Source organism: Alligator mississippiensis, chromosome 4, assembly GCF_030867095.1.
Source record: "Alligator mississippiensis isolate rAllMis1 chromosome 4, rAllMis1, whole genome shotgun sequence".
NCBI classification, from domain to species: domain Eukaryota; kingdom Metazoa; phylum Chordata; order Crocodylia; family Alligatoridae; genus Alligator; species Alligator mississippiensis.
The window spans coordinates 115,222,331-115,235,811 of NC_081827.1; the positions used below are offsets into that span (position 1 = coordinate 115,222,331).

At 48.1% G+C, this 13,481-nt stretch overlaps 2 protein-coding genes across 8 annotated transcripts in view; one reads left to right on the forward strand and one right to left on the reverse strand.

Moving 5' to 3' along the window:
- DDX11 (DEAD/H-box helicase 11) overlaps positions 1–8,629 on the forward strand; it is a 34,226-nt gene extending 25,597 nt beyond the window's left edge. For 3 of the 6 annotated variants that reach the window (XM_014609074.3, XM_019489368.2, XM_019489369.2), the window contains exons 18-25: positions 200–272; positions 696–799; positions 2,341–2,490; positions 5,624–5,692; positions 5,876–5,976; positions 6,513–6,597; positions 7,445–7,520; positions 7,808–8,629. In XM_014609074.3, the coding sequence (XP_014464560.2) occupies positions 200–272; positions 696–799; positions 2,341–2,490; positions 5,624–5,692; positions 5,876–5,976; positions 6,513–6,597; positions 7,445–7,520; positions 7,808–8,049 (900 nt within the window). In that variant the 3' untranslated portion in view covers positions 8,050–8,629. The other 3 variants (XM_006270612.4, XM_059726492.1, XM_019489370.2) reach the window with 3 other exon arrangements.
- An 833-nt stretch (positions 8,630–9,462) lies between these two features.
- The window catches only part of WASHC1 (WASH complex subunit 1), a 66,040-nt gene continuing 62,021 nt past the window's right edge, over positions 9,463–13,481 (reverse strand). For both annotated transcript variants that reach the window (XM_014609087.3, XM_019489371.2), the window contains exons 8-11: positions 13,179–13,343; positions 12,744–12,902; positions 11,849–11,917; positions 9,463–11,130 (exon numbers count right to left, since the gene is read on the reverse strand). In XM_014609087.3, coding sequence (XP_014464573.1) covers positions 10,982–11,130; positions 11,849–11,917; positions 12,744–12,902; positions 13,179–13,343 — 542 coding nt within the window. In that variant the 3' untranslated portion in view covers positions 9,463–10,981. The remainder of the gene's footprint in view (positions 11,131–11,848; positions 11,918–12,743; positions 12,903–13,178; positions 13,344–13,481) is intronic.

Here is a 13,481-nt window from a genome sequence, read left to right on the forward strand (position 1 = left end):
ACACTCTTCAGCATGCCCCCCTGCCATTGGTCCTCTTTCTTAGGCTGTTGGTCTGGCTCCTCTGCCTCCTTTTTGTTATCTTCCCCATCCACTGCACCTGGTCCCTCACACCTATGCTGGTTAGAGCCTTGCCATGGGTCCTGCCCACAGGCTAAGAGTGCTTGTGCTCTGCTGACTGTCCTTGGTTTATGGTTTATAGGTGGCTGATTTCCGAGAGCAGTTGCTGTCGTGTGCTGGCATGGCTGCTGACAGGGTGGTGGAGTTCTCCTGTGGTAAGTGTCAGTGGAGGGCACCTGACTTCTTTGGAACTCTAGTTTTACTGCAGTGGTGTTCAGTGCCACTGACTTGGGCATTTCTTTCTAGTGACCAGAAAGAATATCTTGCCTGGAAATTGTAGATTGGGAGAGCCAGATTCCTCTTCCCTTCTGGCTGAGTTGGATGTAGTGACCCTGACTAGCATTAGCCAGTAGAGTAGGCACTCTGGAAAAAAAGCTGGGGACTGATTGTAACCATCTAAGGCTGATGTGACTCATGAGCTCTGACGGCCTTGGTCTAAACCTGCTTAGACTTCCCCAGACCAAGAGATCAATATGTAGTGGTGCCATTACATGGTTGTGACCAAGTCTCAGCTGCCTTACAGTCAGTCTGGCTTTGTTTGAACAAAGCTTTCATGCCATCTGCTTGTTTGTCCTCAGGTCATGTGATTCCTCCAGAAAATATTTTACCCATAATCCTCTGCAGTGGACCATCCAACCAGCAGCTAGAGTTCATCTATCAGAAGAGAGACCAGCCTCAGATGGTCAGCATTTCTATTTTGTTCCTTCCTGGTTTTCTGTTTAATTCACGTGGTTTGATGTTCCAAAGGGATAAAGGGGAGAATTCAGGAGCTTCAAGGGTAGGGCAGGGTTTAGGGATAATTAGCTCAAATCTTTAATAATTCACAGTTCTTTACTTCCTGGGCCCACTGCCTCACCGGAAACCTCTTACTCACAAGTCCATACTCAACAACACAACCTTCACATAGTCCACAAAGGGTACATTCACAGTCCTTAAAGGGTCTCTCAGACTCTGACAGGGTGCCTCCCACTGTCTGCTGTTTTTTTTCCCCACACTGCAGTCATCCTCCTCTTCCTCAGGGTGAATACCCTGTCATAGTATTACTGCTTTCAATTTCAAAGCCCTAGGTCTCTTCTCAGACCCCGAGAGTCCCTGGCCTGGCATTGTAGCTGCTGGCCAAGCAACCTTTCAACTGTCTGTCTCTGCTCTCTCTCTGTCTGGCTGTCTCTCTCTCCCTCATTCTCTGTTTCGCACTTTCTGTCACTGAATTCTCAGCTCTCGGTTCTCATTCTCTGGTTCCTTTCCCCAGGAGCCTAACTCCCTCTCTCTTTGCATCTCTCGTTGTGTCGCCCTGGTAGAATTTCCTTTAGTTCCCTTCCCTGGGAGGCTTTTAGCGTCTTGTGGCCAGCCAGTCATTCACTTCAGCTGGCCCAGTCCTCTGAGGCAGCCTGCAATCAGTGCCTAGTGCCTGCAGTGGGGCTGTAGCCTTTGCAAGCCACCAGAGCGCTACAGTTGAATGTGTGCAGTCTGCTGCAATCCTTTGTCAGCCACCCGGCTACAAGGGCATTCCAGAAGAGTGCAGACTGGTAGGGAGGATCCCACTCAAGGGTTTCAGGAGCAGTCAGACTGCGAAGTGAAGCAAACGTGATTACTTTCCAATGTGTAGGCACATCGCAGAGTGGGGAGATGAATGCTCTGTTCTGCTGTGATGTGATCATACTGCTGTGGGAGTGACATGTTTTGGGTGTATTACATGAGTGTCGCAATGATGCAAGATTGTGGTTTGACAGCTGTGGAGAGGTACGTGCATGTGGTGACTATAAAAGTTTCTCCAGTCTTCGTCTTAGAAGGGGTAGTACAAGTGCACTATCAGACTCCAGGCCTAGTTGGTCCTTGTTAACAGGTAGCCGATGTGGAGTTACCTCTGTCATTCTGCATGGACATGTGCCCACTAGGAAATAGACCAACATCTCCCCACACAATTCATAAAGCTGCCCTTGCTTTGCAGCTACCACTGGGACTAGGCTTCACAAGGGGAAGCCAGGTAATGAAGCTGCATGTTTATTCCTGGCCCCTTGAGTCAGGCAGTCCCTCTAGGGAGTTTTCTCAGAACTAGCACATTTTACATGGATTTTTTTTTTAAAACTGGAAGTAGCCATTGGGGGGGGTGTTACAGCTTGTTGGTGAGAATTGCATGTCCTCTGGCAGGGGTGGGACTCTGGGATTAGACTTGTATTTACTGAAACTTGCACTGAGTGTGACATGGCCATTCTTCTCTCTCAGATGGACGAGGCGGGTCGAATCCTTTGTAACCTGTGCAATGTGGTCCCTGGGGGCGTGGTGTGCTTCTTTCCTTCTTATGAGTATGAGAAGCAGGTGTACACGCACTGGGAAGGAACAGGGCTTCTCACCCGGTTGGCTACTAAGAAGAAGGTAATTGTGATGCTGCGGGCGGTTAGTGCTTTAAATGGAGGTTTCAAAAGTCAAACAATTATCTGCACATTACAGGCCTGCCTCTTGGAGTTGTTCTCATACTCTGCACAGCGGAGCGGAGCGGATGTTTATCTAGCCAATCCCTCCAGTAATGAATAAATGATACTTCCCGGGCGGCTGATCACCGAGCTGGGATCTAAATTAGATTAAATGCTGCTGTATGGCTTCTGTGAGTGCTGATACCTTGCAGTGGTCATGTGGGGAGACAGCACTTGCCCTTAGTTGCCAGCCAACGGTGCTACCCAATTCCCTTGCTGGGAGAGGTAGGTTAAGTTTTTACAGGGGATTTGCTTTTGCCAGACTTGGCTGTGCATCCCCTGAGCAGGGAATAGTGTGATTGACTTAGGCTCAGTTGTACATGACCAATTACTAAATTTGCAGCCCTCCATGGAATCTCTTGGGAGGATGTATGGATTATCTGGGTCAAGTGTGAGGCAGATAACTGAAATTTGGAGTTCTAGTCCTGATTGTGTGTGACCTCTATCAAGGCTTGTCATATTTGTGGTTCTCTTCTGTAAAATGATGGTGATGCTTGCCTACATCATTCAACTAATGTGAAGTGTTCTGAGATCCTCAAAAGTAAGATACTAGTCATTGCAAAGCACTCAGTATGCAGCCATTGGAGGTTTTCATCTGTCTTAGGCAGGGCTTAAGGTGTGTTATAGAAGAAGGAAGGAATAGATACAACAGTGGTTACCTGTCCTGCCCTACATTGTTCTCCAAGGTTTCCCTGTGCTGCTTGGGTGGAGGCAGGGACCCAGCAGAACTTAATTATGGAAGTTCATACTGTCTTTAGGTTGTGTTGAAATGTGGTGAGGCTTTTGTAGGGTAAATGTTGCTCTTGAAATTACTGTCTAGGTTTGGAGGAGCCAATCAACTTCACACTGTTTTGGCTTAGACATGTTGACATGCAGGCTGGGTGCTAGCTCCTCTTCTGTTGATGCACCCGGACTGCGTGGCCAAGTCTATTCCTCTGCTGGTTACTGTAACCCCACAGTGTTTTTTTAAATGACTTTAATGGGGACCAAATGGTTTTCTTGGCATCTTGGAAGAGTTATATGACATTCGTGCAACCTTTTGTGCTTTGAAACTTTGGGAATTGCTCTTGCAGCTCTCAGCAAATTAGATTGGAGTTTTCAAAGTGCTTTGGTAGGAAAAGTAAATGTCTTTGAGCTTTCTACACACACAAGGATCACATCACAGAATGAGGAGATCAGAGTTGTCTTCTATATGACTGGTAATATCACAGCTGTATTGCATACCATCGTGTAGAGTGCTTTATTTAAATTGCTGATTTTAATGTTTTAAATAATCCATCTTAATCTTGTTTCTTATTTGCAATTACAGTTATTTTTCTAATGAAAGACCTGATTCTCATTGGAGGGAACACATTTAAGCAGCTTTCTCACTTAATATACATTTATTCAGATTCTTAATTTTAGCATTTTTTATTATTTGTGATTTGTGTGGAGTTGGACTTGGATGGAAATTGAAACTCAAACATACAAATTCAGTATTTTAAAATTGTTTTATTTAATAAGAAAACAGTTCATCAAAATATGGTTTGCACTGAAAAGGAAACAAAGGAAGCATTATCTGTAATCAGTGAATAGTGTTTCTAGCACTATGTCCTTCAAGATTTTAGAGCTAGTAAATCCCTTACCTCATTTTTGTCATAGATTTTGGGAGGAAAACAGGCTCTCCTGCATTTCAGCTCCTAGTCAGGATTTCAACTTTGAATTAAGTAATAAAATAAACTGAAATCAAGGGAAAACTCTCTGCCACCAGTAGAAGAGACTACTGCTAATTTAGCACTTCAACAAACTCTACTTCCAGATACTCTAGCACATGATGGGTTAAGTGGTGGCACCTGGGCTCCTACCCAGCTGCCACTACTCCCATCCCTCTGGTTGCAATAGCAGCTGGAGTGTCTGAGCTCCCCCTCTCTCCTCTGACTGCAGCTTTCTGTGCCTGCACCAGAACCCTGTTGGGGAGAGGAGAAGTCTGGGGGCATGAAGTGCAGGGCGGGGGTTTCAGGCATGCGGTAGCTTTTGGGTGTCAGGGAGCATGGTAACACTTGTGTGGGTGCATGGTGCTACAATGGGGGAGGAGGGGGCAGGTGCACAGTGCAGCAGTGGTCTGGACCCATTGGTATGGGCACTGCTTATGGCACAGTTGGTCCAGGGTGCAAGCTGCATCTGGTGCCTGTGCCAGACCAACCCTGTGATCAGGCTAGGCTGGAGTCAGTGTGAATGGCTGTCTGGCGGGCAGCCACATACAGTGTGCATGCTGTGCTGGCCCTGTGCTGTGAGCAGTACCTGCAGCATCAGGTTCAGAAATCGTGACTGACCCTGGACCCAGAGCTCAGGGCTAGTCTGCTGAGGTACCACATGCTGGGGCAGTGATCACAGGGTTGGGCCCAGCTTGTGCACCACTTGCAGCACAAACCCCAGAGTAGAGCTGGCAGATTCTGCCTGTGAGATGGGGCCAGCATGGGGAGCACACCAAACACAGTGCCCCACTGGACCTATCCTGCTTACTGGCTCCGGTGTGGCCAGATCCAGCACACAGCCTGGCCCAGAGAACATTATCCAGCCCACAGGGCCAGATGAGTTTGACATCCCTGCCCTAAACACTGCTCATACAAGGGTTAGTATCAATTGAGAGCTTTTCCCAGCTCAGAATTCTTACCTTTATGCCATGTTGCTTAGGCATTTTTACCTGAGTTCCCTGAGCATAATTTCTCTTTGTCATCTTATAGGGGCACTTCTCTACCCTCCACAAACACTAGGGTCTAGGAGCAAGGATCCAGGCTAATGTTTCTATAACTGGAAATGTCCCTAGATGCACTGATGGTCACTGCTGCTGCTTCCGTGATGGATTTGCTAGGTCATGTGGCTGCTGAGCAGTTTGATACAAGCCTGCAGTGCTTATCTGGAAGGGCAAAGGATGGGTCACACAGCAATGTGCCCTCTGCTGGTGTTTCAGTTGGTTTTGTGCTGGTGCTGGTTAAGTCCTACTTGTTAGCTTTTTGCATCTTTTTACTGCAATGAACGCATTGTGCCCTTGACAGATATTTCAAGAACCCAAGAGATCAAACCAGGTGGAGCAGGTGCTGGCAGAGTATGCCAAGTGCATTAAGGTAAGTAGGGCTGGCAAGGGGCTGGAGATAAAATACCCTGCAATGCAAGAGCATTGCTGACAAGGGTCATGTGGACTGTTGACAGGGGCTGTGCTCTGGCCAAGGCATGGCAGTTTGCTATGCTACTGATGCACAAGATTTTCTGCTCCGGTTTCTAAGGAGTCCTCGGGTTTATTCACACAGCGCTGCAGCCAAGCGGGAGGCCACATGACAGGGGCCCTGCTGTTTTCTGTGGTTGGAGGGAAAATGAGTGAGGGAATCAATTTCTCTGATGACCTGGGAAGGTAAGTGCATGCCTTGTTTGCTGCACATCTAAGAAGGTAGTATCTGAACAGAAGGCTCTAGTGCTGCATTTGCTTCACCTCCTAAGCTAAGCAGGAAGGAGTCTAGTCAGCATGCAGGTGGGAGGCCTGCAAGTAGCCTCCCCCCCCCCCCCCCCCCCGCCCGGGATCTGTAGGCAGTGGTGTGATTGTTGGGCTAAAATCAGTGTACCCAGCTTGGTGTTGGGAAGTGCCATCTGGCAGAAGGAGCCTTTCAGCCAGAGCATAAAGCTGAGAGACCTGCCTGTCTGTGGTCATTATATTCCCAGGGTGCTTTTTATGAGGATAATGCTGTTAGGCTTGCTGTGGTAGACTAATCCCCGCACTCTCCCTCTGCAGTTTTCGGTTGTCAAACCGCTGCTCTTTATTATTGCCTGTAGCTCCAGAGTTTGCTGCATTTCAGAGACAGTGACGTGAACCTTCTAATTAGTTTGCATATCAGTTTGGGTGAGACGCTAATACTGCTACTGAATGAAGGGTGCTTCTCTTTCTCTTTCCAGATGTGTGGTTATGGTGGGCATGCCGTACCCCAACATCAAGTCTCCAGAGCTTCAGGAGAAAATGGCTTGGCTTGATAAAAACATGGTAATAGTAAGCCACTGGGAGCCCGTCTCAGCTGGTTCACTTGCTCACCTCTTACTGTCAAATGCCCCTCTCACAAAGAACCACTGCTTTCACACAGATTTTTCTTTCCGTGATTTTGCCCATTTCCTGTGCCCACTTCTGTCATTGGGACCATGACAGGTTTCCTTCACTCTTGCTCATGATGCTCTGTAGGTGAAAGTAGGCTGAGTAGGGCTAGACATTAGCAGAGAGCTTGTTAGGAATGGCTCGTGCAGCAAGCTCCAGGGTGATATGGTGGCTGTGGCCCAAGAGGTGTTTATTTAACTCAACTGGCGGGGCAGCACTGCATTCCAGGATCACCGTCCTCTTTCTGACTCAGTGATTCCTGCTTGTTGCCTGGCACAGACTGCATTCTGTGAAGCTGGGAAACTGGTAATCTATCACTGAAGATAGTTCCCTCCTTCAGATGCCCTTGAGCTGGCTTGTTTTGAAGTCACCTTCTCTCACTCCCTTTCCCCTTATAGTGGCCTGTCTGCTCCTGCTGCTGTGGTCACACTTCAGCTGTGTGGACCTGACCGTCTGGTCATTACATTCCTACAGTGCTTTTTATGAAGATGATGCTGTTAGACTTGCTGTGGTAGACTAATCCCCACTCTCCCCACCTGGATTCCTTCTGCAGATAAACTCCCATTTCCTTTTAGTAGCCTTCCTTTGTCCCCAGCAGCTGGGGACAACTTGGCAGCACCATTCCCTAAGTCAGCCAGTCAGTGATAAAGACACCTACCTCTCTGCCTGTCTTCTGTACTGAGCTAGAACTCTTTGTTTGAAATGCATGTCTTCTACTCAGTCTTACTTATTTCTCCCCTAGCCAAAAACTGCTGGTCAGGCACCTAGCAGGGTGCTGACTGAAAATCTATGCATGAAAGCAGTAAATCAGTCAATAGGTAAGAATTCATCTATCTAGAACTGGGGGGGACCAGGATGGAGAAGCAGGCAGGGAAGCGGAGGAGCAGTAGTGGGCTGAGAGGGGCAGCAGGAAGACTTTTTGTGGCACTTGGAGAATAAATACTTGGAAGCTGGATCAAGGTTCAACGCAATTAGGTGGTTCCAGCTATTATGGCCCAGCTTAGAAGATTTTCGTTCAGAGTAGTTTTGCTGATTTTGTCTGTCTGTGTCTGTTTCTGTGTGAGAGAGAAATGATGGAACTGAGGTTGCTTTATTGTCTGTTCAGGGAGAGCTATTCGCCATCAGAAAGACTTTGCAAGCATCCTGCTCTTAGATCACAGGTATGCTCACCCTGCTGTCTTCAATAAATTACCTCAGTGGATCAAGGAAAGAACACTAATCAAGATTGGCTTTGGACAAGCGTTTGCAGAATTAAGAAAGGTGAGTGTCACTTCCTCTGTATGCCGCTTACATATGGAAACTCCTACTAAAGACCCATTTCCCTTTATGCACTCATTTTCCCCATGAGAAGCCTGCTCAGTGACCGCCCTAGCAGGTATCTTAATGTGCCTGCTTAGCCCCTCCCTATCTGCACAGAAGACAGACCTCCTTTAGGTACTGCACGGTTATGATTAGGAATGAACAATGGTCTCTTGGTTGTCTTTCTTCCTAGTTCCATCGAGAGAAGTCATGTTATAGGCCAGCATCTTCCTGAAGGGAGACTAAATGCTTCCTGCTTATGAACCAGACAGAAAACCAGTTTGTCATCCCTGCAGAAGCAGTTGAAGGTTTTCACAGGCTCCACAGTTGTTCATGTTTACTAATCTACTCTTGCCTGTTTGACATCAGTTCATTCACTATCCTTCTGGGCTGGAGAGAGTGCCTTGGTACAGCTGTCTGCCTCCATAGGGCAGCAGTGTGGTAGGGAAGAACCTGCCTCTTCTCCAGCTAGACACTGAGGGAAATGGGGATAGAAGCAAATGCGCCATCAACCTTTGCTACGAGAGCTACCACTTGGTGGTACGTTGCTGGGGTTCTTTTGTACTTGTATTTGTTCCACAGTGTTTTGTAGTTTCAGGTTATGATTTAAATAAACATCTTCACTGAACCCAAAGCCGTGAATGCCGAGTCACTTACCCCCTACGCTTTCCAGCCCTGAGGTTGGGGAAGAGTAAAGATATGCTTTACATGAAATGTGGAGGTCCTGCTAGTGACCAGGAGGGGGGCTTGAGAGAGTATGTAACTAGCTGACCAGTCCACTCATAGGTGCTTATGCTGGTGAATGCAGTGTGTAACTTAGCAGCTTATGACGGGAAGTTGCATACAGCTGCACGTTTATAACCGACAAGGGACACTGAGCAACTGAACAGCAAGAAAATAACTTTGCCATCTCTGCTTTTTAAGCACTTTTGACTATTAGCTTTATCCCTAGAGGAACTGCTTTTAATGAATCCTAGAGAAAAGCAACATTCTCTGGTATCACTGTTAATAATGCTGAGCCTTGATAGAGCCCTCAGCTGTTATGGAGAGTAAAGGGAGTTGGGGAACTGGAAAGACTGGGCCCTTATTACTAAAGGGCACAACTGGAAAGCTAGAGTTCTGGTTCCAAATCATTCTGCATATGCTAATGTTGAAACATTGGAGAGTGGTTAGAAATCCTGGAACCTAAAAAAGTCAAAGCATGGCTGGCACCTGGCTCTACTGCATTGTTTGCTAGCTGAAGGAGCATCTTTTCTAGATTACACAATTGTTTAGTCACAGCTAGCCATCGTCACTTTGCTGCTCTTGCAGGGTAGGTGTAAAGCGCTCACCGTCTGAGTACAGTGCCTTCAAGCTAGTGTGGACAAAGTGTAGAGCTGAAGCATAGCTCTAGGCATGCCTCGCTATTCCACAAGGGAGTCAGTGAGCTCTGCTTTATGGACTGAATACATCAGGCAGTCAGAAAACACTGCATCATTTATTTTGTTTTCCTTTGATCACCCTACTTTCTCTGCAAGCAGCCCCTCCAGCTGTTCAACTTTACCTCTGCTTTTCCTGCAAACCACATTCATGCAGCTTATAGATGAGAAAGGGTAGCTCAAACATGACAAAGAAGAGAGGGTAAATTTAGTTTAAACCCCTTTCTGTATTTGCACACTAGAATAAATGAAGAGAAAAGGAAGGGGCTGCCCCCTCTTAGCTTTGTTATGAACAGTCAGAGGCAGTACAGAGGGTTGCGGCTAAGAAAATCCACACCTGTCGCTCACAGAAGAGTTCAGAGGTGAGGAAGCCCTTGCACTACTCTTGCCCTTCTATAGAGAGAAAGAGAATACCCCCTCTTCAGGCTTACACAAGTGTATTAAATCTTTTTATATGCTTGGTTTTTCTGGAGCTGGACTCTACCTTCCCCTACAGCACAGTGTTCAGGCAAACCCAGCTCTGAAGTGGGCACAAAGTGAAGATTAGACAAAGAGCCAGTACTGTGAGGAACTCTAGGTCCCATCTAATTAGCCCCAGGGGGAGAAACAGCTGCTTATTAAAAGTTATCTGTAGACACTTTGCTGTAGCTGCTTCATCCTTTTCTACCCCTAGTCCAGCTTTCAGGCTCTTGCCTAAGCTCTGAGAAAACCCTCAGGTGTACAGTACCTGGCCCACTTAGCACCTCCAGTCTCTGCCTTGGCCAGACTAGTCTAGAAAATGCATGCTGTTCACTAGCTCTGCCAGAGACTAATGGTGGACAGCTGGGCTTTCCCTGGAGATATTAATTAAGAGCACTCCACTCATCTCCTCAAGTAGGATGGAGAAGAGGCTGCTGTGCATTTGTTCCTGGAGTTATGGTATGATGCATGTAGAAACCATTTGTACTAATAAGAAAGAACACAGCCATAGCTCCACTGCAGTTAGTTGGTTTCATAGTAGCTTCTTCAGTGCTGCTGCTTTCTATTTGACCCACTTTAGGACTGGGTGGTTTCAAATCCCACACATTCCCATCTATTCCCAGAACTCACACGCAAGAGCATCCAGGCAAACAATCGGCTGTCAGCAAGGGGCACAGAGAGGCAAGGGCTGTTTTGCAAGCACAGCTCTTGCAGCAAATTGGCATGTATCACATTCAGAAAGACTGAAGGCCCCTTAATAGGGAGAGATGCTCATTCTGCTTCTTGAGCATCAGCAGCACAACAGCCCTCAAGCTACAGCAGGGTTTATTGAGCAGCAGCAATGGCTGAGATCAAATGTATGATTTGGGGTGGGGAAAGCAAACAGCAGAAGTAACACTCACTGATAACTATATTCAGCAAGGGTTAGAGATGAGCTGGAACAGCAGGAACTAAGAAGAAATGACAGGGTCCCTCTGCCAATCCAGTGCCCACCCTCCAGAGGATATTTCCACAAGCTGGTCCATCTGAGGTGCTTAGCTCAGCAGTGGTGAATTCACTGATGAGTAACAGGAAATCAATCCAGGGCCTGAGGCTGGCACCATTTATGACTCCCAGTCATCTTCATCCTCACCAGGAGGCTGCTGTGGGGGCGGGAGGGGTGGTATCGTGTCCGACACACGTGCAAAGGCACCGGCAGGGCCCCCTGGAGCATCAGCATTTCCTGCAGCTGCTGGCCCCTTACCTGAAATGCCTGGGGAGGAGGAACAGCAACATAAGTGACACAAGAGGTTTAACTGAGCTAAGAGGATGAGAGCCAGAGCATCTCTGTGCCCTGTAGTACACAGAACTACTGCTGCCTCATCACCTGAGTGACCCAGGTGAACAGAAGTGCAAACAAAATTAACCCAGCTGTGCTGGAGCAGATAGACTCATTTAGCAAGCCCCTGGGTGAAGTGGCAGTTCTTGCCTGCAATTTGCAGAACAGCTCCAGCTCTAGGAACAGACAACTCCAAAATGCTTCCTCCTATATTAGAGTCCTCTCCTGGAGAGACCTTAAACCCTCTGCTCAGCCCCTCCTTTTTGTAAAGAGCAGGGACAGCAGTGCTCCCCCTTTGAGTGTTCAATACAATCTATGCAACCAATGCGCAGACCAAACACACACCACAGCATCCCACTGCAGCAGCAGCAGCCTGATGTAGGAGAAACACTGCAGTCAGAAACAGTACATTTCCCTCTGCTCTGCTAAAGCAACCCCCTCCCCGCAGTCTGGCCCACAGACACATTGATTGGCACAAAAACATTCATCTAAATGGCCTGCTGAACTAAGTCATCCCTCCATTTTAACTGCTACATTAGCCACTCAGTCATTGCTGCTGCATTAAGACTAGGGAAATCAGCCCATTGCCCCTTTTCAGAGGTAGGAAAAATATCATTGTGTGCCCCTCCCCCCTTCTCCCATGGTACAGTACCTTTGCGCCTCAGCACCAGTTTGTTGAAGAGGTCTGACATCAAGTCTCCACCTTGACCCGTAGCTCTCACTGAAACAGAGCAAAAAACCCCATGGATGAGGCTAGGGAGACTGAACCCTTGCTCTGCTACTTCTGGTACGTGCTACGGCTAAGGGACTAATGGCAAGTTATAAAGCTTGCACATGATGTCCTCTGCCTGGATCAGAGTCTCCCACCCTTTACCTGCCTCATCCAGTGAACTGGAATATAGTATGGTGCTGTAGGGTACATTTGAGCTGCCTGGCAGAATAGCAGGACATGATATAGACCAGGACTAACCTGGCACTGGGATCCTGCCATTACAGTACTGCTTTCAGATGAAATCTTTGCCCCTCATTTCAGTCAGGGTACAAGGTCTCAGCACCCCAACCCTTCCAGGGAAACCAGCGTGGAACAGCTCAAAGGGAAGAAAATGCTAGTATTTGAGCAGGTTGGCTGGAACTGAAGCAAGTCAGTCCACTGAACACAACCCTCTCATGTCTTAGCACCTCTACTAGCCTCCTGAGGCAGCCAGCCCTGAACTACCTTCAGTGGAAGTTCATGTGAAACTCTTCAACTGCTGCTGTCAAAGGGAGAATCCCCACTCTGGAGCTCTAATGCACTTCTACAAGTGAGGGGTTAACAAGTTCACAGAGCTGCATCCAAATGTAAAACAGACTCCCCAGCATGCGGGGAGAGCTGCAGTCCCTCTGCTTTGAGTTCCTACAGGCTATTGGGAGCATGGGATACCTGGCACATGGCTTTTGTCTCAGCGTTTGCAGAGGTTCCTTTCACTTTTGTACCCCTGATGCCTCCATGAATATCTACCTGGGGAGGGGAAGCGAGGGCTCCTACCCATGTGCAGGCACCCAGGTACCTTGCTCTTGCTCCTTCTGCTTCTTCTTCTCCAGCTTTCTCTCCTTGACACTCCGTAGATTGGCTTTTCCAATGCCCCCAGCCTGACGGATGGACTCCAGAAGAGTGGCTCGGCCAGTTGAAGGGTTCACAACTTCCTTTGGAGCCCCCTGGACTGCAGCTGCAGCAAGAGGAAGAGAAGAAGGTGTCTGACTACAGGAATGGATGCCACCCATGTCATAAGAGCCCAGGGCTTCTGGTCAGAAACTATCCTCCATCAGCTGCAACGTGCAACTCAGCCTGCTCTTTTGGGGCTGTTTGGACTAAGCCACAGGCTGCAGGTAGCCCATGCCTGTATGGAGCAGCATCTCCTGTTTACAGAATGAGGAACTGAAGAGATAAACTCCTAGCCAGGGAAAACCACAGGAAAATCTGTCCCAGATGCCTCTCTCCTTACCTGCAGGCACTGCACTGCTGCTTTCCTCATTTGCTGCCTTGGGTGATTTGGAAAGGGCTGCAGGCTGGGGCAGAGGAGGCGGAGGGGGTGCAGTAGCTGGCATAACAGGAGGTGGGGGAGGAGGCGGGGGAGGAGGCGGGGGCATAAGCACACCATCCGGGAGACCTGAAAAGACAGAGAGTCACAAAGGGACATTCAACCCTTAATTCACTGCCCACAGTCTGAGTCCTCCTCAGACCACAGAGCTTGGTGGTAACAAGAGTAACAATCCTCAGTATTTGGAAGGGCAAATGAATGCCCTCT